The following is a 26087-nucleotide window of genomic DNA, read 5'->3' as shown; positions in this document are numbered from 1 at the left end:
TCTTTGCTCATGTTTAAACTTTTTTGATTCTCTCGATAGTGTGGGGAGTGCTGATATTTTTACTCTTGTATTGTTACCCCACGGTACAACAGTCTTTGTTCGTTTACATGTTTTGTGCTGCGTATTCCTAAGAAGAAGATAAGAAGTCATTCTTCACGTTCTCATGATCTGTGTGTCTGTAAAAAAAAAAAGGAACGCACTGAACTCACTCTCCCCCTTCCCTCATGTGTGCAGTGCTGATTCCTGTCTTAAAGAAGTTGTAAAGGTTAACCCTTGACTAGCTATGACACTACAGAAGGGTTATATTGTAAATATTGAAACTTAGCATAAAAGAAAAAAAAAAAGGTACACTGATGACACCAGGTTGCTTTATTATTTTAGCATGCCATGGTGTTACAGGAAGCAAGTGGCAGAAATTGTTTATAGTTTGGGTAGCTGGGACACGTGAAGGTGGATTGCACTGTGGAGTGAATAGAATGTTGTAGAATTATTATCAGGTGTCTTGATGAATGTGAAAAGAAAAGAAAAAAAAAAAAAAGGCTGAGGATGTTTTCATTACTATGATGGTCAAGAAGCTGTTTCTCGGAAACAAGAAAATGCAGATTGCCTGACAGAGGTCAATTTGTGCATCTGTGAAAATATTAGGACTTTTGGTGGGAAAGAAAGTCTGAATAATAGTCTTAAAGTAAATATTTATATTGGATGAGTTATTTTTAGAATTCACAGACTTTCAACTGTGAAGTGTTAATGATGCAATGCTGTTTATATTTGGGTACATTTATAAAGTCAAAAGGCTAAGTTCTGAATCAGAATACTAAAAATTAATTAAAAAGAAAGAAAGTTATATTTTGGGGCCCTGTGGATAAGCTTAAATTGTTAGGACCCAAAGTTAAAAAAAAAGGTATGAGTTGGAAATGGCGGAGTATTGGCTTCAGCATGCTAGAATTAGAGTAGAAGGAAGGAGAACAAAAGGAAAAATGCCAAGCCCAATTGTCCCTAGTGGACAAAGAGGATGATCTCATCTGCTATACTCAGAGACCACCTCCTTATAATGGTCCTCCCCCTCAGGTGCAAGTAACTGCCCAGAGTAACACCTGCCCTGTGACATCCACCCCTGTCAAAGGAACCGCCTCTGAACAAAACCCCAACTCCACTTCCTCAATCTCTCCAGACAGTAGTTCAGTCCTGGAGATGAACAGATCGATCCTTGAAACATTAACTGACGCCATAAGTCATGCACTAGGTGCCCCAGCAGGAGCCAAGAGACTAAGTAAACCTCCTATTAGGTATGGTGTGGAGGACGTGAGGAATACCCCTTGATAGAGGTCCCAAACCCAAGGGAAGGACAGAATGATGCACTGGGCCAGCCATATCCCTTGACTATGACTGTTTTTCGACCATGGACTGACAGTGATATACAAAAGGCTACAGAACACATAAAACATCCAAAATTAGGTCCAGCTGAATTCACTGAAAACATAGAGGGATTACGGAACAGTTATAAATTGAATGGGGTGGAAGTAGAGAGAGCCCTGAGGAGAGTATTAGGATCAGATTGAGCCTCGGTAAAGGGGGATTGGGACCCCTGCGCCCCAGCAAATGCACAGGGACGGGGGGATCCATTGCCTCCAGAAAGCCCAGACTTAGGAAACAGGTTGACTGCCTTACTGAACAGATGCCAGCTTAGATGGGTACAACGGACTGATTGGCAAAATAAATAAATATGACAGTACAAGAAGACAAGGAAAGTGTCAGTGACTACCTAAATAAATTACGAGGGATTTTTAGAGTGTTCTCCGGGCTCCCCGAAGCTGAGGGTGTGAATAGTGCATATCAACAACAGTTAAAGATTGCTTTTTTAAATGGATTGAAACAGGATCATAAGGATTACTCTTCAAAATTAGACAGTGCAACTAGAGCACTTCCACCCTGTGTACAAGCACTGGTAGCAGCAGCGGTGTAGTGGTTAGCACTCTCACCTAGCAGTAAACAAGGGTCGCTGGTTCGAATCCCAATCATGACCAGGGCTGGACTGGGACAAAAATTTGGCCCTGGACTTCATCCAGACCGGCCCACTCCAATTTTGCAAACACGCACAAAAACAGTATGCTGCGCACTTGCACGAGAGTGACGTCATCACGGCCCGGCTAGACACATAGCAGAAGTATGCAAACTCAGAAGCCGACAGCACACTGCTGGTGATTTTTTATTTTTTCAGCCCCCCCCCACCCCCTGGTGTCCCCCTGTTACCTGCCCGAAGCCTGGCTCTGCATTATATATTTTAAAATAAACAACTAATGCGCACACCTATTTTTGATCAACCGCAGTAATGAGAAGCTGCCAACATCAAACAGGTTAACACAAACATACAGATAAATTGAATATATAGCAAAGGATCTGATGCTAACCAAAATAACATAAAAAAAATCCATTTGGTGCAAATAATGATTCAAATAATACAAAAAATCCAACATAGCTGAAAGTACATCAAACGTGTCAATTAATATTGAAATGTGCATAAAAAAAATTTTCAGCAAAAAATTCATATATAAACCATGCTTATAATTAAAACCATTTTATCCAAACTATGTCCTTGGTATTAAAGTGCAAAAAGAGTGCAAAAAAAAGGGGGGGGGGGTTTTAATTATAAGCATGGTTTATATATGATTTTTTTGCTGAAAATATTTTTATGCACATTTTAATATTAATTGACAGTTTTGGTGAACTTTTAGCAATGTTGGATTTTCCATATTATTTTAACCATTATTTTCACCAAATGGATTTTTTATGTTATTTTATTTAGCACCACATCCTTTGCTCTATATATATATATATATATATATATATATATATACACACACACACACACACACACACAGCCATATTCTATATACAGCTATATACAGTATATATATAGATACACACATACACAGCTATATACAGTATATATATATATATATATATATATATATATATATATATATATATATATATATATACAGCCATATGCTACATACAGTATTCAATGGCTGTGCTGGGCCGGCCGGTTACCTGGATGGGTTCCTGCAGAACTGCCATCCTCCAGCCTCCCTCGTCTGCTCCGGGGACTTCTCTGCCTGTCAGCTGCTCTCACGGCGGCCCCCGGCTCATTTACACTCACAGCGTCCGTTACCGCGGGGGCCGCCGGAGATAGCCGAGTTTTGTTTGCTGAAGCTGAAGAGCTGTCGGAGAGGAGTGGGGCGGGGGAAGCCGAGCGGTGGCAGAAAAGGACGACTGTGGCCGAAGATGTGTGCAATACTAGTGTTATGAGAGCGCCGAGTGAGGGCGGAAAGAGCCGAAGTGCGCCGCGCTGCGCTCGGAAGTACAGCGGTGCTCAAATGAATGGCTGCGCGAGTAGCGCAGCCATTCATTTGGCAAGCTGTCACTGAAACCGCCCCACTGAGCCATCGGCCCACCGGGAATCTCCCGGTAGTCCCGATGGCCAGTACATGCCTGATCATGACACTACCTGCCTGGAGTTTGCATGTACTCCCTGTGCCTGCATGGGTTTCCTCCGGGTGGTCTGGTTTCCTCCCACACTCCAGGGACATGCAGGTGGGTTGATTGGCTTCTTTCCCGGGTTGGCCCTGGTATATGAATAGGGACGTTGGATCCTTGAGGGTAGAGACCAATGTGAGTGTGCAATGTACAGGGGTAGGGGCTAGACACTCACTCAGGCTGAACCGGATGGACTGGTGTCTTTATTCAACTTTACTAACTATGAAAGGTACCACATGCAGTGTCTGTTATCCTGTTACAACAAAAGATATCACATTTGAGCCCAGCACGACACCTTTCCTGTATGACAATACTCTTGACACAACCTCACTTAACAATACAGAGGTGTACTACATTAAACCCATCCACACTACTACCACTTCCTACTGATGGTCATAAAACATGACTGCTCTGCTGCCATCACTGAAAAGGTACTGCCACAAAGTGATCAGAAAGATATACCGTTATCTAACCCTGACATGACACTTTTTGTTGATGGTTCTAGTAAGAAAAATCCAGATGGCACAAATGCAACAGGATATGCAGTAGTGACACAGGATGAGATTTTGGAAGCGGGGCCACTACCAAAACATTATTTAGCACAAGTTGCAGAACTTGTAGCACTGACAAGAGCATGCATACTGTCAGAAGGAAAATCCGTAACCATATACACTGACAGTCAATATGCCTTTTCAACAGTACATGTTTTTGCACAACAATGGAAAAACAGGGGGATGGTCACCTCCAGTGGTAAACCAATTTCACACACGGACTTCATTTTAGAACTCCTAGATGCAATACAGTTACCAAAAAAAAGCTTGCAATCTGCAAATGTCAAGCACACACAATATATACAGACCCCATCTCAAAGGGAAATAAAAGGGCAGATGAAGCTGCCAAAATAGCGGCACAAGAAACACATAAAATAATGACAGAACGAGAAATCCATAGAGATAGATCATACAGTCCTTACTGATATGCAGCAGTATTGACACATGGAGTAACTCATGTGTCAAACAGGGGGATGACTGAGATGTTTATTTAAGGTATGTACAGTCTATGGCTTCACTAACTACTAAAAAAACTTTTTTGCTGTCAATGTCTTATATGTGCAAGACACAATGCTCAGGGAGGTATAAGACCACAGAAAGGGAAGTTCCCTACACCGCAATATCCATTCCAACACATTTGCATGGATTTTATTGAATTAGACGAATGTGAAAGGAAGAAATATTGTTTGGTAACCAGGCACCCTGACCAAATGGGTGGAGATATTCCCGACAGGAAGTGCAGATGCACAGACAATTATAATGGACCTCATTTTGTAATTAAAAATATAGAACATTTGACAGAAGTGATGAGAATTAAAGGGAAATACCATTGTGCCTTTCATCCCCAATCAGCTGGATTGGTAGAAAGACATAATGGCATTCTAAAAAGCAAACTGAGAAAAGCTATGGAAGAAATAGGTAAAAATAATTGAATTTATTGCCTACTAGTAGCTGTGACCAGTATGTATATCACACCCCCAAAAGAAGCTTTAAGCCCATTTGGAATGATAAGGCCATATAAGATACCCTTACAATCAAATGAAACACCTAGTGAGCAGTCTGAGCACACACCAGCAGAATACATGTCTAGGTTTTTAATACAAAGACATACTAATGATTTTGGTTCTGGTCTAGAAGGTCCAATTTAAGAAGATGAAAAGGTGCATGTGGGAGATTGGGTCTCAATAAATAGTAATAAGAAAAAAGCAGTGGTTCTCCCCAAGGTGGGATGGTCCTTTCAAAGTCCTCTTAACTACCCCTACTGCGATAAGGATTGCAGAGAGGTCTACCTGGATTCACCAGTCCCATTACAAAAAGGTTTTACAGGCAGAATAGGGCCAGATGGCTACAAGAGGTCCTGAAAATCCGGCTACAAAGGGAGGTCTCACACAAGGTGGGACTTGTCTCAAACCGGTGAAGTCTCCCTCCCCTTCCAACTCCCCTATCCTATCCGCTGGAACTCTGTAGCTGGTTAGGATGAAAGGGACAGTATTTATCTTTGGGTTACTGGTGACTCTAGGAGAGGCATCCATAAGAGGGGTTATACGTTATGGAAGTGTAGAGGAACCTTTGAATTAGGAAAGAACAGGAAAAGCATTAAATCTAAAACTTTATAGAGGGAATAACTAGCACTATACTGGTAGACTTCTGTCAGATGGCAGATTGTGGGGATACAACTGGGGCTAGAGGACTTCTATGGGCAGATAAATATATCTGCTGGCTCTGGAATAGAGCAGGATGTCAAGCATGGGATCAGGCCCTGTGGACTACAGCGCATCAAGATTGGGGGTATAATCAACCAGGGGCTAAAAAGAGTGGAATAAAGGAGAGACTCATAATCACAAAAGCGGCCAACTCCCCCTGCACACATAGTAAGAACTGTAACCAACTATTAATAACATTAAAGGAGCCGAGGAAGGAAGATCAGCGGTTGTATTCCATGGGAGCATGGGTTTCAGGAACTGACCCCTCAGGAACATTTTTCCTTGAGGTATTACCACCTAATAAAACTAGACAACAGGAAAAGGTAGACTCAGAAGGGAAAGAAGAAGGCCATACTAAAATAGAGGTTCTGAGTAAAACTATAAGATTCACTAACGTAACAATAGAAGATGCCATAGCTTTGGAGACGGGCTACCAAGAAAAAAATGAGTGGTTAGAATGGTTGAGGTTAAAACTCTGAAAAAGGAAAACTGTTTGGTTTGTGCAGGAGCCAGACCACATTTAGCAACAGTTCCTTTTCCTCTAGATCACAATACAGATCCAGAAGGTTTAAAATGTATGTTGCAATTGTATAATAAGAGCTATAAACCTGAAACAACTTCTACTTGTCACTCATTGAGTTTGTTGTTTCCCCCAGTACAGAGACCTCAGATACCTCCAGCAGTTAACGCTTATCCAGGCAACTTTACTTGTTTTGCACTCCCAGGGAACCGTAGCGCGGTGGATCTTGGGTCACTACTTGATGACTACTGTGTGGAGAGGATTAACACGGACAACGGTGACTGGGTTGGACATGACATTCAGAGAGCTGATGTCTGGTGGATGTGTGGGGATAAGAAACTGCGAGCTGGACTATCGGCCAATGCCCAAGGGGATTGCGCTATGGTCCAGCTGGCTATGCCCCTAAGAATCCTGTCAGAATACCCGTGGACTAAGAGTAACCGACAGTATCGGAGGGACACCTCACCCTTGGCGTCATTTGACTCTCAGATCTACATAGATGAGATTGGGGTTCTTCGCGGAGTGCCGGATGAGTTTAAAGCCAGGAATCAGGTGACAGCTGGGTTTGCGTCTCTTCTCTGGTGGGTGACTATAAATAAAAATGTTGACTGGATTAATTATATATATTATAACCAACAACGATTTGTAAACTATACTAGGGATGCTGTGAAGGGCGTAGCAGAATAGTTGGCCCCCACATCTCTAATGGCCTGGCAGAACCCAATGGCTTTAGATATGGTCCTAGCTGAAAGAGGAGGGGTATGAAAAATGTTTGGTAGCATGTGTTGTACCTTTATCCCTAATAATACAGCTCCTGGAGGGACCGTGACCAGAGCCTTGGAAGGACTGACTGCGCTATCGAATGAATTGGTGGAAAACTCAGGTATTATTGATCCATTCACAACCTGGCTTGAAGGATGGTTCGGTAAATGGACTGGATTTAGCACATCATGTTTGATCTCAATCGCTGTGGCCTTGGCTGTTTTGGTCACTTGCGGATGCTGCTGCATTCCCTGTATTCGAGGACTTTCACAAAAACTGATTGAAACTGCAGTCTCAAGAACAATGTATCAAACCCTCTCTACCTCTGAGGATACCTATGTGGACATTGAAGCTCAACTTAATGACATACAGTCCGAAAGTGTATAACACAGGGACTATTATCGAAATGTGTTGAGATAAAATAGTCACACAAAGAGGAGGGAATGTTTATTGTGTGACTATTAGAAAAACAATATTCCTGAGACTGATTTTTAAAGCTTACTTCTGAGCACATTATTGTATTAACTTGTTGTATTGTTTTGTCTTAATTAACTCCATAGTAAGTTGTAGGATGATTAGATTTAACTAAATATGATAGCCTAAGAATGTACGGGGAACATGAATAGCCAAAATAAAAGTACCAGTTCGTACCATGACATGTTATTTATGTTTCCTCAGCCAATAGAAGCATAGAGGTGGTATTCTTGTAGGGTATGAGGAGGGGGGAGACATATTCTTTTGTGAGACTGTTTTTTGCAGCTTGTCCTGTAAGCATGTCTCCCTTTTGTGGGCCACATCAGAAATAAATTGTCTGCTTCTCAATACATCTGGAGTTTTGACTGATCACAAGAGAAGATTCCTAACAGAGGGACTCGGCACTGCTTCACTGGAGGGGGTTTTGTGCGTATCAACAGGACGGAAGGTTACAATGGCGATCTTTGACTATTTATATCGGGTGTTTGCATCATTTCCGTATCCACTGATGAAGTCCCGCCCATAGGGGCGTAACCCATACAAACGGATGTGACGCCACCTGCAGGCATTGTTGAAGTGTACATATACATGCTGTTTACCTCGCACTTGGTTTTAAAGCGCCTGTGGATTCACCATTAGACACCCTGAGTGGGAAGGCATGTTAGACCCTCTGTAATGAAAGGGTCCATGTAGTGAGGTGAGCTGCCATCTTTATCATTGGTGGAGGTCTGTGTTTCCCACAAAGTTACCTGCATGCAACATTGGGTTAATCACTGAAGAATTCACAGATTACATTTATATTCATAATGATTTCATATTTTATATATGGACTTGTTTTTTGTTTTATTTAAGCACTGCTCTTTTTTACGGATGAGAGGAGCAGTAGAGAGAGGGGAGCATTGGAGGCGGATGAGAGGAGCAGCACAGAGAGGAGGGAACTGGAGGTTGATGAGAGGAGCAGTACAGAGAGGGGGGCACTGGAGGCTGATGAGAGGAATGGCACAGAGAGGGGGGCATTTGAGGCGGATGAGAGGTGCGGCACAGAGAGGGGGCACTGGAGGTGGATGGAAGGAGCAGTACAGAGAGGGGGCACTGGAGGCTGATGAGAGGAACGGCACAAAGAGGGGGCCACTGGAGGCGGATGAGAGGAGAGGCACAGAGAGGGGGCACTGGAGACGGATGAGAGGAGCAGTACATAGAGAGGGTGCACTGGAGGTGTGTCAGGGCTGTCTTAGCCCTTCCTTCTCTGGGCTGGCTGCTCAGCTGCCAGCTCTCATCTCTCTCCACAGTTACCAGCTGTTCCTGATCATACTTGTCTGACCTGTCTACTTAAAGCTGTCCAGCTCACTTCACCTCTGCCTTAGCCTTGGTCACATCACAAGAAACCATCTCCTGCGGTTCTGTTTAAAGACTGGCTTGCTGACATCCCTTCTGGCTCCTTATCCTGCTTGCTGTTGCTCTACATGGATTCCTGACTTCTGGCCTGGCTGATTACCCAATCTGGTTATTGAACTCTGGCCTGGCTGACTACTCGATCCGGTTACTGGACTCTGGCTATGCTTTGACTACGCTTTTTCTATTTACCTTTTTATTTTTATTTAATAAACAAGTGTGATTTAATTGTACTTCTGTCTCGGTCTGATTTGTGGTTTCTGACAAGGCGGGTGAGAAGAGAGGCACAGAGAGGGGGCACTGGAGGCGGAAGAGAGGAGCGGCACAGAGAGGGGGCACTGGAGGCGGATGAGAGGAGCGGCACAGAGAGGGGGCACTGGAGGCGAATGAGAGGAGCAGTACAGAGAAGGAGCACTGGAGGCAAAGAGAGGAGCAGTACAGAGGGGTGCACTGGGGGAGGATGAGAGGAGTGGCACAGAGAGGGGCACTGGAGGCTGATGAGAGAAGTGGCACAGAGAGGGGGCCCTGGAGGCGGATGAGAGGAGCAGAACAGAGAGAGGGTGCACTGGAGGTGTATGAGAGGAGCGGCACAGAGAGGGGGCACTGGAGGCGAATGAGAGGAGCGGCACAGAGAGGGGGCACTGGAGGCGAATGAGAGGAGCGGCACAGAGAGGGGGCACTGGAGGCGAATGAGAGGAGCAGTACAGAGAAGGAGCACTGGAGGCAAAGAGAGGAGCAGTACAGAGGGGGGCACTGGAGGAGGATGAGAGGAGTGGCACAGAGAGGGGGCACTGGAGGCGGATGAGAAGAGTGGCACAGAGAGAGGGAACTGGAGGCGGATGAGAGGAGTGGCACAGAGAGGGGGCACTGGAGGCCGATGAGAGGAGTGGCACAGAGAGGGGGGCGCTGGACGCGAATGAGAGGAGCAGTACAGAAAAGTAGCACTGGAGGCGGATGAGAGGAGCAGTACAGAGAGAGACTGCACTGCAGGTGATTGAGAGGAGAGGCACAGAGAGGGGGCACTGGAGGCGGATGAGAGGAGTGGCACAGAGAGGGGGGCACTGGAGGCGAATGAGAGGAGCAGTACAGAGAATGAGCACTGGAGGCAGATGAGAGGAGCAGTACAGTACAGTAAGTCTTTGCCACAGACATTGTTGCAGAACATGTAGGGAAACTAAACTTGAAACACTTGTAGGATATTTGGATCTTTCAGCCTGCTTGATGATATCCACAAGACCAGATTCTCTCGGTTACTTCAGCCCTTCCAGGCTCTTGTTAAGAAAATTAACCCGTACGTGGTGTTCTTCTAAAGCGTCCTCCCCTGGAATGCTCGAAGTACACTGGGTCTCTCCGGAACCGGAGACGGCACCCAACCACCTCAGAATACTCCTTTAGTTTCCTTGCCTTGGGCTAGCCAGCTCCATGACATTAAAGTCAGGTGGATCCGCACCCCAGGCCATAGCCTTCCTGGGGGCTGGTCAGGAGGACCAGGACCATGATGTAATCAGCACATCATACTGGACCGGAACCCCGAACCACGTGACACCTGCATCTTATGTACCCTCTCCCAGAAGCACAGCGAGAGCTCCACTCCCACTGGGTGGGCTCCGAGAGAGAGTAATTTAAGCACCTGACCAGAGCACGGTTCCATGCCTGCCAAAAGAGACAGTGCCCCCTGTGGCCAGTCTGAACATCTCACAGTCCAGTCAGACTGATGCTGAATTATTTAGATAATTACACCCAAACCAAACTGTAGTTTAGGCAACTTTAATTTTAGAAAAACCCATAGTGCGTGCTCTTTAGGAGCCGCCGCTACATATATATATGTAGCGCTGGCTCCTGATGAGCAGGTGCTATGGTTTTTTCTAAAGTTAATTTGCCTGAAACCACAGTTGGGTTTCAAGACTATTTCTCGAAATTTCTGGTTTCAATACCAGTCCAACTGGGTTGCGCCGGATTCTCCTTGACCGCAGGTGTTGCTGTCACCGCCGGCAAGAGTAGAAACGCAGTCTAGCTGGGTGTATTTAATGCCACTAGTTCTCTCGGAACCAGCCCAGTGGGAGTGTTTTCCTGCTGTGCATTCTGGGGGGGTGGTATTTAAGGTACTGATGCTATGTGGCGAGGGAGCTAATATCTCCTGTCTGTTTGATTCTGGTGGTCTTCCTGGCCCTACCCATGGTGCTCCTGGCCTGGGGTGCGGAACCATGCATCCTTAGTCTTGGGGCCGGCTGGCCAGAGGCAACGCAACTGCAGGGACAGGCCTGACTGGATTTCGGGGCCTACTGCTCCAAGGGTGGTCCGGTGCTGTCTCATCTGAAGGGAGAGGCCCAGCAACTGAAGAACCCCCAGGGGAGGACTCTTCAGGAGAAGGCCGTGCGCAAGGCTGGCTTCTCTGAAGGAGCCTGGAGGCTTAGTTGAAGGACGCAACCTGGATCAACACACATATGTTATTGCCGGATCGGCTGAGAGAACCTGGTACCGTATGTTAGCTCTTTAAATTTATCTACGTGCCTCAGTAACACTCAAGTGTATCTCATAAGTCTGTGGCAGAGACTTTGTCAAGCACCGTACCAGCTGCTAGGCCTAGTGAAAGGAGGTCTATCCAGGGGGTTGTCAAATCCAGCTCTGAAACGGTCTTTATCCTCTGGATTTTCTCTAAGGACTTCCATAATTTCTGCAATCTAAGTACCTGAACTCGTTCCTAACCCTCTACCCTTTATTGAAAGACCCTGTTTCTGTTACAAATAAATAACCCAAAAGAAGATTCAGTGTCAGTATCCACATTCTTTGGGCCATCTACCACAGGAACCCCCTAGACAGAAAAGTAAACAAGAAGGTAACGGTAAGCCCAATAAAACCAGCAGCTCCTTCGGGAGCCAATGCTATATATATATATATATTGTTTTTGTTTACTTTACTACAAGTGAGTTAATACGACCTGGAACAAACGTGCAAGTCACTTTTATGTCAATAACAATGCATACTTGTGAAGGACTCACTAAGCAGTACAGCCCTGTATTGTCTCATACAGTGTTTAAATTGTCGCCCGGCAGCAGCAAGGGCAGCAATATGAAAGTGCTCTATCTTTTCTGTTCTATTCCAGTCAGGCAGTGTCGAGGCAGCAATGTGAAAGCGGTGTATTACTTTCTATGGAATTGAGTTAGGCAGAGCGGTGGGACAGCCCTGGTGTCTTTCTCCTGTACCGAGGTCCTGTAGTTCCGCGTTGTCAGATCCGCGGGTGCTCGCACCACGTCACGGGCAGCTGGAGGAGATCTCGGCTCCCGGGACCCCGGCATGTCCACCCCACTAGACTCAGACGACGCCTATGATTTCCTCTTCAAGATCGTGCTGATCGGGGATGCCGGGGTCGGGAAGACATGTGTGGTGCAGAGGTTCAAGAGCGGCGTGTTTGTAGAGCGTCAGGGCAGCACCATCGGGGTGGACTTCACTATGAAGACCCTGGAGATCCAGGGCAAGAGGGTGAAGGTGAGAGCTCCGAGCATTGGACTGTATGTGAGGCTGGGGCACTACAGGAGCCAGCATGCCCTGTCACTCATACAGTGCAGAGTCCTGGCCTATCAGACTCTTAAAGTGTATGTGTCACCACAACTTTTTCAGGTTGGGATAGACTAGGGAAGGGTTAGAACCTTTGGCAGGTTATGATTGGATTTTTGTGCAAAATGGAGTTGATTTATGCAGAAATTACATTCTCCATTCACCCAGTGACAGCGCATGAACCTTCATTCTGTGTGATTGGTCCAAAAAATAAATGCTATTTCCTGTGCTGGTCAAATGTGCTCTATTGATTTTAAATGGAAATACTGCATGTGGCCACTAGATGGAGCTAAGTATCATCATAAGGATTTTTCATTCTCAGCTCCCTCTAGTGGCCAAATGTTGTATTTTTCTATTTAACCACTTTCAGACCGGACCATTTTGCTGGTAAATGACCAGAGGTCTTTTTACACTTTGGCACTGCGCTGCTTTAACTGGTAATTGCGCGGTCATGCAATGTTGTACCCAAACAAAATTTGCGTCCTTTTCTTCCCACAAATAGAGCTTTCTTTTGATGGTATTTGATTGCCTCTGCGATTTTTATTTTTTGCGATATAAACGTAAAAAGACCGCAAATTTTGAAAAAAAATGATATTTTCTACTTTTTGTTATTAGAAAAATCCAATAAACTCAATTTTAGTCATACATTTAGGCCAAAATGTATTCAGCCACATGTCTTTGGTAAAAAAAAAGTCAATAATTGTATATTTATTGGTTTGCGCAAAAGTTGTCACATCTACAAACTAAGGTACGTTTTCTGGAATTTACGCAGCTTTTAGTTTACGACTGCCTATCTCATTTCTTGAGGTGCTAAAATGGCAGGGCAGTACAAAACCCCCCCAAATGACCCCATTTTGGAAAGTAGACCCCCTAAGGAAATTGATAAGAGGCATGTTGAGCCCATTGAATATTTTATTTTTTTGCCTCAAGCGATTGAATAATGACAAAAAAAAATTTTTTTTTTTTTTTTTACACAAAGTTGTCACTAAATGATATATTGCTCACACATGCTATGGGCGTATGTGAAATGACACCCCAAAATAAATTCTGCTGCTTCTCCTGAGTACGGGGATACCACATATGTGGGACTTTTTGGGAGCCTAGCCGCGTACGGGGCCCCGAAAACCAAGCACCGCCTTCAGGCTTTCTAAGGGCGTAAATTTTTGAGTTCACGTCTCACTACCTATTACAGTTTTGAAGGCCATAAAATGCCAAGATGGCACAAAACCCCCACAAATGACCCCATTTTAGAAAGTAGACACCCCAAGCTATTTGCTGAGAGGCATGTTGAGTTCATGGAATATTTTATATTTTGCCACAAGTTGCGGGAAAATTACAAACTTTTTTTTTTTTTTTTTTTTTTTAACAAAGTTGTCACTAAATGATATATTGCTCATGCATGCCATGGGCATATGTGAAATGACACCCCAAAATAAATTCTGCTGCTTCTCCTGAGTACGGGGATACCACATATGTGGGACTTTTTGGGAGCCTAGCCGCGTACGGGGCCCCGAAAACCAAGCACCGCCTTCAGGCTTTCTAAGGGCGTAAATTTTTGAGTTCACTTCTCACTACCTATTACAGTTTTGAAGGCCATAAAATGCCAAGATGGCACAAAACCCCCACAAATGACCCCATTTTAGAAAGTAGACACCCCAAGCTATTTGCTGAGAGGCATGTTGAGTCCATGGAATATTTTATATTTTGCCACAAGTTGCGGGAAAATTACAAACTTTTTTTTTTTTTTTTTTTTTTTTTTTTTTTCACAAAGTTGTCACTAAATGATATATTGCTCACGCATGCCATGGGCATATGTGAAATGACACCCCAAAATAAATTCTGCTGCTTCTCCTGAGTATGGGGATACCACATATGTGGGACTTTTTGGGAGCCTAGCCGCGTACGGGGCCCCGAAAACCAAGCACCGCCTTCAGGCTTTCTAAGGGCGTTACAGTTTTGAAGGCCATAAAATGCCAAGATGGCACAAACCCCCCCCAAATGACCCCATTTTGGAAAGTAGACACCCCTAAATTTAGGGGTACACTAGTGAGACTAGGTAATAAATGGCGGGTTCCCTGAAACTATAAAAAAATAACTAACCAACCAGCGTCACCTGTAACAGTTATATGGTGATCACTGGTGAAAGGGTTAACTAGGGGGCAATTAGGGGGCTTTATGCGGTAGTATATGGGGGTCCCTGGCGCTATAAAAAGCTGCGGCGAACCTAAATACCTACCTGCCTAACTAGCGTCACCTGTGACACTAATACAGCGATCAGAAAAACGATCGCTTATTAGGCTGGGTTCACACTGGAGCGATGCGGGAACGCCACGAATGCGCGGCGGGTTCCCGCATCGCATGCCTCCCGGCGGCAGTTCACACTGCCCTATGCGAACTGCTGGGAGTGTCAGTGAAATGTTACTGACACCCCCAGATCAGTTCGCATATCGCAGTGCGATCTGCAAACTCGGATCGCATGGTGTGAACACCCATGCGATCCGATTCTGCTGCGGGCCAAAAAAAGGGTCCCGTGCGAATTTGCGGCGGGTGCGGCGAATGGCTGAACTCGAATCGCACAGAGATCGGATGTGATTTGCACTGCAGTGCGGTGCGAATCACATCCGTTCTCATAAACCGCTGCAATGTGAACCCAGCCTTAGTGACACTGGCGACGGGGGGTGATCACGGGGTTAAACCTTTATTGGGGGGGTTAGGGGGGTACCTTAGAACTAAAGGGGGCTAACCCTAACTGCCCTAACAGTTATTAGTCACAAATGACACCCGCCGGGTGATCAGGGGGTTAAACCTTTATTAGGTAATAAATGGCGGGTGCCCTGAAACTATAAAAAAATAACTAACCAACCAGCGTCACCTGTAACAGTTATATGGTGATCACTGGTGAAAGGGTTAACTAGGGGGCAATCAGGGGGCTTTATGCGGTAGTATATGGGGGTCCCTGGCGCTATAAAAAGCTGCGGCGAACCTAAATACCTACCTGCCTAACTAGCGTCACCTGTGACACTAATACGGCGATCAGAAAAATGATCGCTTATTAGGCTGGGTTCACACTGGAGCGATGCGGAAACGCCGCGAATCCGCGGCGGGTTCCCGCATCGCATGCCTCCCGGCGGCAGTTCACACTGCCCTATGCGAACTGCTGGGAGTGTCAGTGAAATGTTACTGACACCCCCAGATCAGTTCGCATATCGCAGTGCGATCTGCAAACTCGGATCGCATGGTGTGAACACCCATGCGATCCGATTCTGCTGCGGGCCAAAAAAAGGGTCCCGTGCGAATTTGCGGCGGGTGCGGCGGGTGCGGCGAATGGCTGAACTCGAATCGCACAGAGATCGGATGTGATTTGCACTGCAGTGCGGTGCGAATCACATTCGTTCTCATAAACCGCTGCAATGTGAACCCAGCCTTAGTGACACTGGCGACGGGGGGTGATCACGGGGTTAAATCTTTATTGGGGGGGTTAGGGGGGTACATTAGAACTAAAGGGGGCTAACTCTAACTGCCCTAACAGTTATTACAGTCACAAATGACACCAATGCAAAAAAAAAAAAAAAAAAAATGACATTGGTGTCACTGTGACTGGGGGGCAGGGGTAATTGGGGGGGTGATCGGGGGGTAAAGGGGGGGTGTGAGTGTGCCTGGCATGTTCTACTGTGTGTGTAGAGTGTTGGTGCAACTTACTGATCCGCTCTCCTCCGTGTCGGAACGAAAAATACCGACACGGAGGAGAGAATACATCACTTCCTCTCCTGTGTTTACATTACAGGAGAGGAAGTGATGTCACCGGGGATTTCTATTCGTCGGGAGCGATCGCGAGGGGGTGGCCATGAATGAATGGCCGTCCCCTCGTCCGGGATCGCTCCCGAACGAATACCGACCGCCGCAGGCACCGGGCGGGGGCCCGATCGGGCCCTGACCCGCGGGAGGCAAGGGACGTACATGTATGTCCTTATGCCTGCCCGTGCCATTGCACCGACGTACATCGGCGTGCGGCGGTCGGCAACTGGTTAAACTGATTTACATTTGAATAAAACAGGATAGAGCCTATTCGCTTTTTTTTTTTTTTTCCCCCTAGTAAATTTAAATGCACTGTCACTGAGCATAACTATGATTTCTTTATAAACCAACCCCTATGTTTCCATAATTCATAGATTCGATCTTTCTGGCAGATTCTGTGAAGACTCATTTGATCAGATGGTTATGTGTATGGCCACCCAGTGACAGGTGCTCTAAGACTAACGCCTTGCATTTTACATGACGATTGTGTTTGGGGTTACGAGTCGCTGTCATGTCTTTTTTCTGTAGATGGAGATTCCAGCAGTCCGTGTTCATATGATATATTACATGGAGAGAGCCTTGGGCAGCAGCTGAACTTCTCTTCTGTTTGAACAGCTTTTCCTGTGTCATTGTCACAGACCGGCCCTCACTGTCTTTGTTCTCTAAACAGGTTGAGAAAGTCTTCTTGCAAAATCAGGCAGACACATCCTGTTGTTGTGTTCCTTGTGTAAGTCAGAGTTTAACAGAACACGCAATACAAACCCCTCTGGTTGTATAAATCTCACCTCTGGGCAAAACCATTCTTTAGTTTTAGATGGAGACGAGCTTGATGCTGTGTCAGGTCTATATATTGCTGTGTGTGTCCCCATTGGGGAGCTTTCCCCTTATGTTGTCATCCAACACGGAGGGTTAAAACTTCTATCAGGATTTTTTTTTTTATTTCTGCTGTCTGTGACCTGCTTAGGAGATTCTTTACTTCCTGTCTTAAAGACACAACAGGAAGTGAGAGGAATTATCTTAGGTAATTGTCACCAAAACCTTTTGTCCCCATTGGAATATTTCCCCTCACCTCCTGTTCTCGTGACAACTCTGACATTATTATTGTTATACGGGATTTAGACTGCATTCACACTTAAAGCAGAGTTCCACCCTAAAGTGGAACTTCCGCTCATGGGAACCCTCTCCCCCTCCGGTGCCACAGTTGGCACGTGCAGATACCTGTCTAAGACAGGCATTTGCACCCACTTCCGTGCATAGACTCCTACGGGAGTCTATGCCTCTTCTTGTCCTGCCGCGCCGTCTGCTGGGACACACACGAATCCCAGAGACAGCGCGGAGCATTCTCATTGCGCTGTGTGACTCACGCCTGCGTAGTAGGGAACCGGGAAGTGAAGCTGCAACACTTCACTTCCTGATTCCCTCACTGAGAATGGCGGCCGGAGCCAAGCGATTGATCGGCCTCGGCTCTGCCGCGATTGTCGTGCGGTAAATCATGGCAACTCAGAAGCATGTCACCCAAAAGTAGCTCCTGAACTTCTTTTTTTTGGAGCAACAAGCTTCGTGTGGAATGGTATTGTTTATCGCCCGACAATTGCGCTAGACCCGCCTCACAATTTTAGGTGTCATTGAGACGAATGGATTCTCAAATGCGAGTCCCACGATTTTTCATTCACACGTCAGTGCTTTGAAATCGCAGCAAATCTGCCAAACCCTGAAGTGTGAATGCCGTCTCATTTAGTGCCGATGTTTTACGCAGCGCTTTACAACATAAGGACAGACTGTACAATTACAATACAGTTTTATACAGTGGGAATCAGAGGGCCTTGCTCATTAGAGCTTACATTCTAAAAGGGAGGGTCAAGAGACTAAAAAGGTGATAACTGTGGGGGATGTGCTGATGGAGAAAATACATGTACAGTAGTTAGGTGGGTCTGGATAGGCCTCTCTGAAGAGATGAGTTTTCAGGGATTGTCTGAAAGTGGACAGAGTAGGAGATGCAGAGGATGGGAGAGGCTCGGGAGAAGTCCTGGAGGTGAGCATGGGATGAGGTGACAAGGGAGCTAGAGAGCAGGAGATTCTCCTTACTTTTTGTTTAGCAGGATAAATCCAAGGGTCAATCTCACCAGCAGACACCACAGTAAAAACATGCCAGGGGGTCTTACCCTTTCGCACTCTATCAAATCCGAAAAAATAACATTATGCCTTAGCCGGCACATAAATTCTATTTGGCAGAATTATACAAGAAACAGAATTGACGGGATTTGAAATTGAGCTTTTTGAAGGCTTTGATAAAGTTGGGTAGGGTCAGGTTTTTGTTGTCTGTTGTTGAATTTTTGCTTTTCACTTTCTATTCTGATGACATTTATTTCCAAAACGGAACTGGTTTTGTCTGGGGTACTATTTCAAAGTGAAACATACAGCCAGGATGTAAACATTAATGTTCTTATATAGACATAAACATAAACATTAAGGACAAGCTTTAAAGAGGAAGTAAACCCTGATGAGTTTACTTCCTCTTTCATTCCCTGTAAAGGCAAAGCATAATGGACTACTATACATTGCATAGTAGTCCATTATGTGTCACTTACCTGACACAGGAGCCAGCGAAGTCACCGCTGTCCCCTGTAGTTCTGAGCATCCATCTTCTTGGTGGGTCTCCATGGGTCTCGCTGCTCCGGCGCTGTGATTCGCCGGAGCAGCGATGATGTCACTCCCGCGCACGGGAGCCGAGACTCGCGGCATTGCCATCATCGACGATGCCCCGCTCAGTGCGCCTGCGCGCCGCTGTCTACGGCCATCTTCGGGCAAATATCTCCTAAACCGTATAGGTTTGGGAGATATTTCTTGGACCTACTGGTAAGCCTTAATCTAGGCTTACCTGTAGGTCAAAGTGGTTTGTAAGGGTTTACAACCACTTTAAAACAAGTCTTCACTGACATCTGTAGCTGTGGAGCAATTCATCCTCAAACTTCATAGAAGAGGCACTGAAGTTGTTTTCTGCACAGCTCAGCTTCCCCCTCTAGTGTTGACTTTGCAGCCTTCCAGCCTTCTGATCTCCAAATACAGAGGAAGCCCTGGGAGAGAGAATGATCTGAAGGACTTGAATGCTTTTGTTGTGAACTTTGAGAATGAATTGCTCCAGAGCACCTGCAGCTACAGAGATCAGTGAGAGCTTGTTTTAAATCTATTTTCCTGCTTGTTTGAAGATGTCTAACATATAGGTTTGCTTTAAGACTACTGAGGTGTGCAGCAATGTACAGCTGGTGTTCATACGGGAACTGTGATATGTATTAGTAGCGGTGTTTGGTATTACTCATGGAGGTTTCAGTTGTACTATATTAGGACAGTGAAAGAACAGCTGCAGGTTAAACGAAGCTCTTTCTGTAGAGTCTAATAGTAAAGATATTTCGATTTCTAAATGTAACCGATCAACCATTTTATCTCAGTTTTTGGACCAGGCAAAGATGTTAATATGTACAGTTTCTGATCTAATAAATTAGACACATGGAAATGGGTGCTTCTTTCCACCCCTGCATATGGTTGGCATTGGGAGGGGGGGTGTCCCCTCCCGCTTCTCCGGTATAAAGGCAGAGCGGCTTTAAGCCGCATCGGTTGTTATCGCTGGAAAGCTGATTGCCGGCTCTAAAAAACAGTACCAGGATGATGACTGCAGCTGCGGGCATCATCCCGGTATAACCACCGAAAGCCTAGTACGCACAGCTGCGTACGCTCAGCAGCAAGGGGATATACCAGTCTGGTGACTTCTATCAGTGTCTGGTTAGCTTGTAGGGAGAAGTTTTCATACTGAACTGGCTGATTTATCAGAATGAATGATCCCTGACCCTCTGTCTGGATAGTGCTGATTGGCCCTGTGGTGATCACATGCACCCTCCCAAGAAATAAACTCTCTAGCAATACACACTAAACTGAGCATGTGCAGTTTGACTCCAGTAACTCTGTCTTAGACCCCTTTCACACTGAGGCGGTTTTCAGGCATTTTAGCGGTAAAAATAGCCTCTAAATAGCGTCTGAAAACCGCCTCCCATTCATTTCAGTGTGTCTTTTCACACTGGGGTGGTGCGCTTGCGGATCGCATCTTTGGGGCGGTGTGGGAGCGCTGTATACAGTGCTCCCAAAATGCCCTGCCAATTGAAATGAATGGGCAGCACTTCCGAAGCGCCTGAAAAGCACTTCGGTTGCGCCGCAACACGGACGTTTTTAACACCTCCTTTTGGGGTTAAAAGCTCCCAACTAGTGGCTGAAAAGCGCAGATGAAATGAGCGCCGCGGCCCCAGTGTAAAAGAGGTCTTATCCGGACATGTTTTAGAGTCGGTGGAAGAAGAGGAGAGGAGGAGGATCTGTGCATACAGGATCAAACAGCATTTTTACACAATGCAGAGGATTAACTCCTTAGGGTAGACATGCACCTTCACTCACTCAGGTTGAACTGGATAGATCAGTGTCTTTATTCAACCTTACTAACTATGTAGGTTCCACAGCGAGTATATGAAGCATGCATTAATGCCTATATGGCGAGATTTTACTGTTGTGGGTTTAGTAACACTTTAAGGCTGAGCTGGACAAATCCCAGGATCTGGGTACTCAGTGCTTCTTAGAAAATACAGGAGGAGCCTAACTTTTGAGGGTTTCTCTAGTTATCAATGGAGCTGGTTCCCCATTCACATGGCAGCATAATAATGTAAACTGCACGTGTATTTTCTTGCCTGGTATACACAGCGGCCATGTACAGCCGGTCAGTGTAATGAATGACTGTATGCAGGTTTACACCACTACTTCTTTTTATGTAACGTATGCCTTACCCTGCACACCGCTGAATAAAGACAGCCTGCATTCAAGGTTGTATGCATGGATTTACACAAGTTGTGGCATAAACATACAGCCATTCATTACTAAGGACAGCTGTGAAGGACAGCTGCGTGTTCCAGGCATGGAGATATGCCCACAATTTACAGTATACGACCTCATGCACCCAGTGTGCGTTAGACATTAACCACTTGCTGACTGCCGCACGCCGATATGCGTCAGCACAATGGCAATGGTGGGCAAATGGGCGTACCTGTACGTCCCCTTTAAGAGGCGGGGATAGCAGGCGCCCGCCGCGTACAGCGGGTTTCCCGGCGATCGTGTCACGGGGTCTCAGAACGGGGAAGTGCCTGTGTAAACAAGGCATTTCCCCGTTCGGCCTTGTGTCATGACAGATATCACCCGCTCCCTGTCATTGGGAGCAGTGATCGCTGTCATGTGACTGGAAGACCACCCACCCACAGTTAGAATCACTCCCTAGGACACACTTAACCCCTTCATTGCCCCCTAGTGGTCAACCCCTTCACTGCCAGTGTCATTTACACAGGAATCGGTGCATTTTTATAGCATCGATCGCTGTATAAATGACAATGATCTCAAAATAGCGCCAAGAAATGTCCGATGTGTCCGCCATAATGTCGCAGTCCTGATAAAAAAAATCGCACATCGCCACCATTACTACTAAAAAAGAAATAATAAAAATGCCATAAAACTATTCCCTATTTTGTAGACGCTATAACTTTTGCGCAAACCAATCAATATATACGCTTCTTGTGATATTATTATTATTATTATTATTTTTATTTTTTTTCGTACCAAAAATATGTAGAAGAATACATATCGGCCTAAACTGAGTAAAAAAATGTTGTTGTTTTTTTAAAATATATTTTTGGAGGATATTTATTATAGAAAAAAGTAAAAAATATAGCTTTTTTTTTTTTTCAAATTTGGCGCTCCTTTTTTTGTTTTATAGTGCAACAAATAAAAACTGCAGAGGTGATCAAATACCACCAAAATAAAGCTCTATTTGTGGCACGTCACACGACCATGCAATTGTCAAAGTGATGCAGTGGCGAATATCAAAAAGTGCTCTGGTCAGGAAGGGGTTAAAATCTTCCGGGGCTGAAGCGGTTAAAAAATCAATTAGGCGTGCTCCTGGATTAGACAAACTGGCTCCTGACTTTCATTATACTTGTCCATTAGTGGATTTAAACCTTCCCGTTTATTTAGAACAGGATTCCTTTGTCATTGGGCTCCATGCTGTGTTTTTGAATTGCCTCCTCATTGAATTATAATGGTAGACAGGATGGTTAGGTAAGCCACACCTGTAAATTTAATCTCAAGCTATGGAGAGATTTACCTAATTGTTAAATTACACCTTCTTTTCAATGCAAAGTAGTTCCTGGAGGTTTAAGGCTAGACAGTTTGAATCTTGGCCTGTTCCTGCTGATTCAAACCATGTATGGGCAGGCTGAATGTGCCAGGTTGATCAATCAACTTAAATACAACCAGCCTGACGAATTTTGCATGTGATTATCGCTAGTGGCTGGTCACTAGCAATAATCACTGTCTTCTCCCGGAGGGGACAGCTTATCCCACCAGGAGAAGACAGTGGCTCGGCGGGAGGGATTCCCCTGTCAGGATTGTCCATGTTGATGGGGGAATCGACCCATGGATGCAGGAAATACATTTTCTCAGTGTATGGCCTGCTTAAAGTGGAGGGCCACCCTGAAAAAAAAAAATACATTAAAAATTAGAAAAAAAATCAGAAAAAAAAAATGAAAACATTTTTTTTTTTTTTATTTACCAGAAATGCCTTTTGCTAGGCACATCATCCTAATCTGCCTCTTCCTCCTCTGCGGTGATATTCGGTCTTCTCTCCTCCGTGTGGCGTCTTCTGGGTAATGGGTCGCGCTGTGTTCTGGGATCTGTGTGTCCCAGAACACAGCGCGCCCCATTCACAAAGCGCTGTGCGACTCACGCATGCGCAGTAGGAAATGAGCAGTGAAGCCGCAAGGCTCCACTGCCTGTTTCCCTTAGCCAAAATGGCGGTGCCGGGACCCGAGACCGAGGGACGGGTCAGCCTCGGGCAGCCAACATCGCGGGTGCCCTGGACAGGTAAGTGTGCTTATTAAAAGTCAGCAGCTACAGAGTTTGCAGCTGCTGACTTTAAAAAATTTTTTTTTTTAAACCGCCCCTCCTCTTTAAGGCTCGATTCACATCTATGTATGTTGCTTTTGAGCGTTTTTGCGGTGCTTGTCACGTTTTTGGACACGTGTTTTTACCGCGATTTTTGCCGCGTTTTTTTTTTTTTTTTTTACACTGTGGTTGCTTAGAAACCAACTATTTACAGTGAAAAAAACGTGAAAAAAAAATACGCAAATTGTGGTAAAAACGCGGTACTTGCGTTTTTGATGCGGGTCCATTGACTTCTATTACATGCAAAACGCTGCATTTTGCATGAAAAAAGTCCCCGACTCTTTCCAAAAAGGCAGAAGCACAAAAATGCATTGATGTGAACATGTTCCATGGGAACCCATGTTAAAAAATGTCCCTGCATTTCTGCAAAATGCATCAAAAACCGCGTTAGAGTGAATCAAGCCTCAGAGTATGCCATAAGTGATCTTGAGGAGTGACCCAGGAACCCCATAACATTATACAAATCCTTAGTTCAAATTTTGAACTCCGTTATTGCCGTAAGGTCCCATCTACAAGGATATCAACCTCCGCTGCCCTTCTGAAAGTTGTTCTGAATTGAAATATTGTGTTGCAACCACAAGCCAAGCATTTGACTCACAGTTTAGTGACTTCAATGGACGAGTTTGATGTGCCAATATTAAAATTGTGACCAGGGGACTGTATATGCATCAGAGTGGCCACCCAGGTTCATTTGGTGGGTTGGCAGACGGTAAAAACCTATTCCTGTAGCCTGAGTGAACCCAGGCTAACCCATCCTTGTTTCATTGACCAGTCATGCAGTAATGGCAACAGAAAGGGCAGAACCAATGTGGGGAGAAGCCACCAGCGTCGCTCAGGGGCCCCAGAAGAGGAGGATTGGGCAAAACTAAATGCACAGCGGAGGTAAGTATAAGATGCTTTTTTTTTGTTTGTTTTTTTTAAATAAGGGTTTACAGTCCTTTTATTGGATTGCATTTAGATAAAAAAAAACTTCTGTGTGCAGCAGCCCCCCAATACTTACCCGAGTCCCATCTAGATCCAGCGATTGTTGCACGAGGGACTCTCCCTCCTGATTGGCCATTGGCTCCCGATGCTGTCAATCAAAGTCAGTGAGCCAATGAGAAGAGAGAGAGAGGGGGAACACAGAGCAGCGGCTCGGCTGTCCCGCCCCCACCCCCCCCCCTCTCTCCCCCAGCAAGCTGCTTGCTGTGGGGGCACTCAGGAGGGAGGGGGCAGGAGTGCCAGCGAGGGACCCGATCTGTGCAAAACCACTGCACAGAGCAGGTAAGTATAACGTGTTTGTTATTTTTAAACAAAAAAAGAAAACAAGACTTTAGTATGACTTCAAAGCTTAAATACACAATCAATGCAGATTTGTATTAAGTAATACATCTGTAGATGTAATATTTTGGTGTAAGTACCTGAATTTGGCTTTGTATCTCCCTCTTGCAGTCTCTGAACAGCAGAGCTCAGGCTGGGAGAGGAAGAAACAGTGTCAGGAGCCAATCGGGTGTGGTGCAGGGCAAGGAGCAGAGAGCTGAGCTCATTCTGCAATATACTGTTCAGTCACAGGCTTGGGGGGGGGGGGGGGGGGATAAGATCTCTACCAGTCTTAGACCCCTTTCACACTGGGGCGCCTTGCAGGTGCTACAGCGCTAAAAATAGTACCTGCAGAGCACCCTGAAAGAGCCACTGCTGTCTCTCCAATGTGAAAGCCCCGAGGGCTTTCACACTGGAGCGGTGTGCTGGCAGGACAGTAGAAAAGGTCCTGCTAGCAGCATCTTTGGAGTGGTGAAGGAGAGATATACACCACTCCTGCCCATTGAAATCAACGGGGCAGCGCTGCTATACCGCCGGCAAAGCACTGCTTTTAACCCTTTCTCAGCCGCTAGTAGAGGGGTAAAACGGCCCCACTCGTGGCCGAAAATACCACCACTAAAATGACAGTAAATGGGCGCTAAAAATGACGCCGCTCCTGCCCCAGTGTGAAAGGGGACTTAAGGTGACTTCATGCTGGCCCGCTCTTTGGACACAGCGCAGCTCCTGGGGGTTTCATGCGGGTTAGTCTGTCCTATAAACTGCTATGATGTCCTGGAGTTATCCAGCACACCAAATATGCAGGAGTTTTCTGAAATTGCACTAAAACCGCAGGACCTCAGAGGTCTAGGGGAAAGTAGAGAGAAGGGATACCACCGCTCTAGGCAGGTCCGCAGGAACACAAAAGACCTCTCATACAACTACTGAGAGTAATTGAAAATCTCTGGACAGCCCCCCCCCAAAGAAAATTTCTTATGCCTTTTATTGTAAAAAAAACAGGATCACAGCAATGCAAGCTTACTCATAGCTCATGGAAAAGTGCAGCTAACCCACATGTGGTAAGTGCGCTGTAGCAAAAGCGGGGTTAAGGTGCCCTATGTGCTACTGAGCTTAGCTATGTGCTACTGAGCTAAGGAAAATCGGGTCTCCTGCCCTGCTAGACAGGACTGTGCTGTGGGGCAGAGCTGTGTAAATCACAGGATTGGATGAACAGAAATGCAGCTCTTTTGACAACTCTCATATTTGTACTCTGTGGGTTTATTTGCCTGGAGCTCAGCTTCGAGGGTTGCGTTCTGTAATAATTTTCATGGCAAATACAGCCATATAATAGGAACCCAGGTAGGCAGAAAGTTGCAATGTGGAAAGGCAAAAAAAAGTGATTGTTTCGGCTTCTTTGTAATTTAAAAAAGTAACAATTGTCGCCGTACTTCTGTAGTGATTGTGTGGTCAGGTGTGATGACCCCCAACTGTCATCTGTAT

At 45.6% G+C, this 26087-nt stretch overlaps 1 protein-coding gene across 1 annotated transcript in view; it reads left to right on the top strand.

Annotated features, from left to right (window-relative positions):
- The first annotated feature begins 12121 nt into the window (after positions 1-12121).
- Positions 12122-26087, top strand: part of RAB43 (RAB43, member RAS oncogene family) — a 40226-nt gene continuing 26260 nt past the window's right edge. Inside the window, exon 1 of the mRNA XM_077452152.1 lies at positions 12122-12425. Within this exon, the coding sequence (XP_077308278.1) occupies positions 12234-12425 (192 nt within the window). The 5' untranslated portion in view covers positions 12122-12233. The remainder of the gene's footprint in view (positions 12426-26087) is intronic.

Source organism: Lithobates pipiens, unplaced genomic scaffold (genome assembly GCF_037356315.1).
Source record: "Lithobates pipiens isolate NorthernLeopardFrog02 unplaced genomic scaffold, aLitPip1_a1.2 Scaffold_23, whole genome shotgun sequence".
Classification (NCBI taxonomy): Eukaryota; Metazoa; Chordata; class Amphibia; order Anura; family Ranidae; genus Lithobates; species Lithobates pipiens.
The sequence above is the reverse complement of the archived record's forward strand: the minus strand, read 5'-3'. Positions and strand labels throughout refer to the sequence as shown.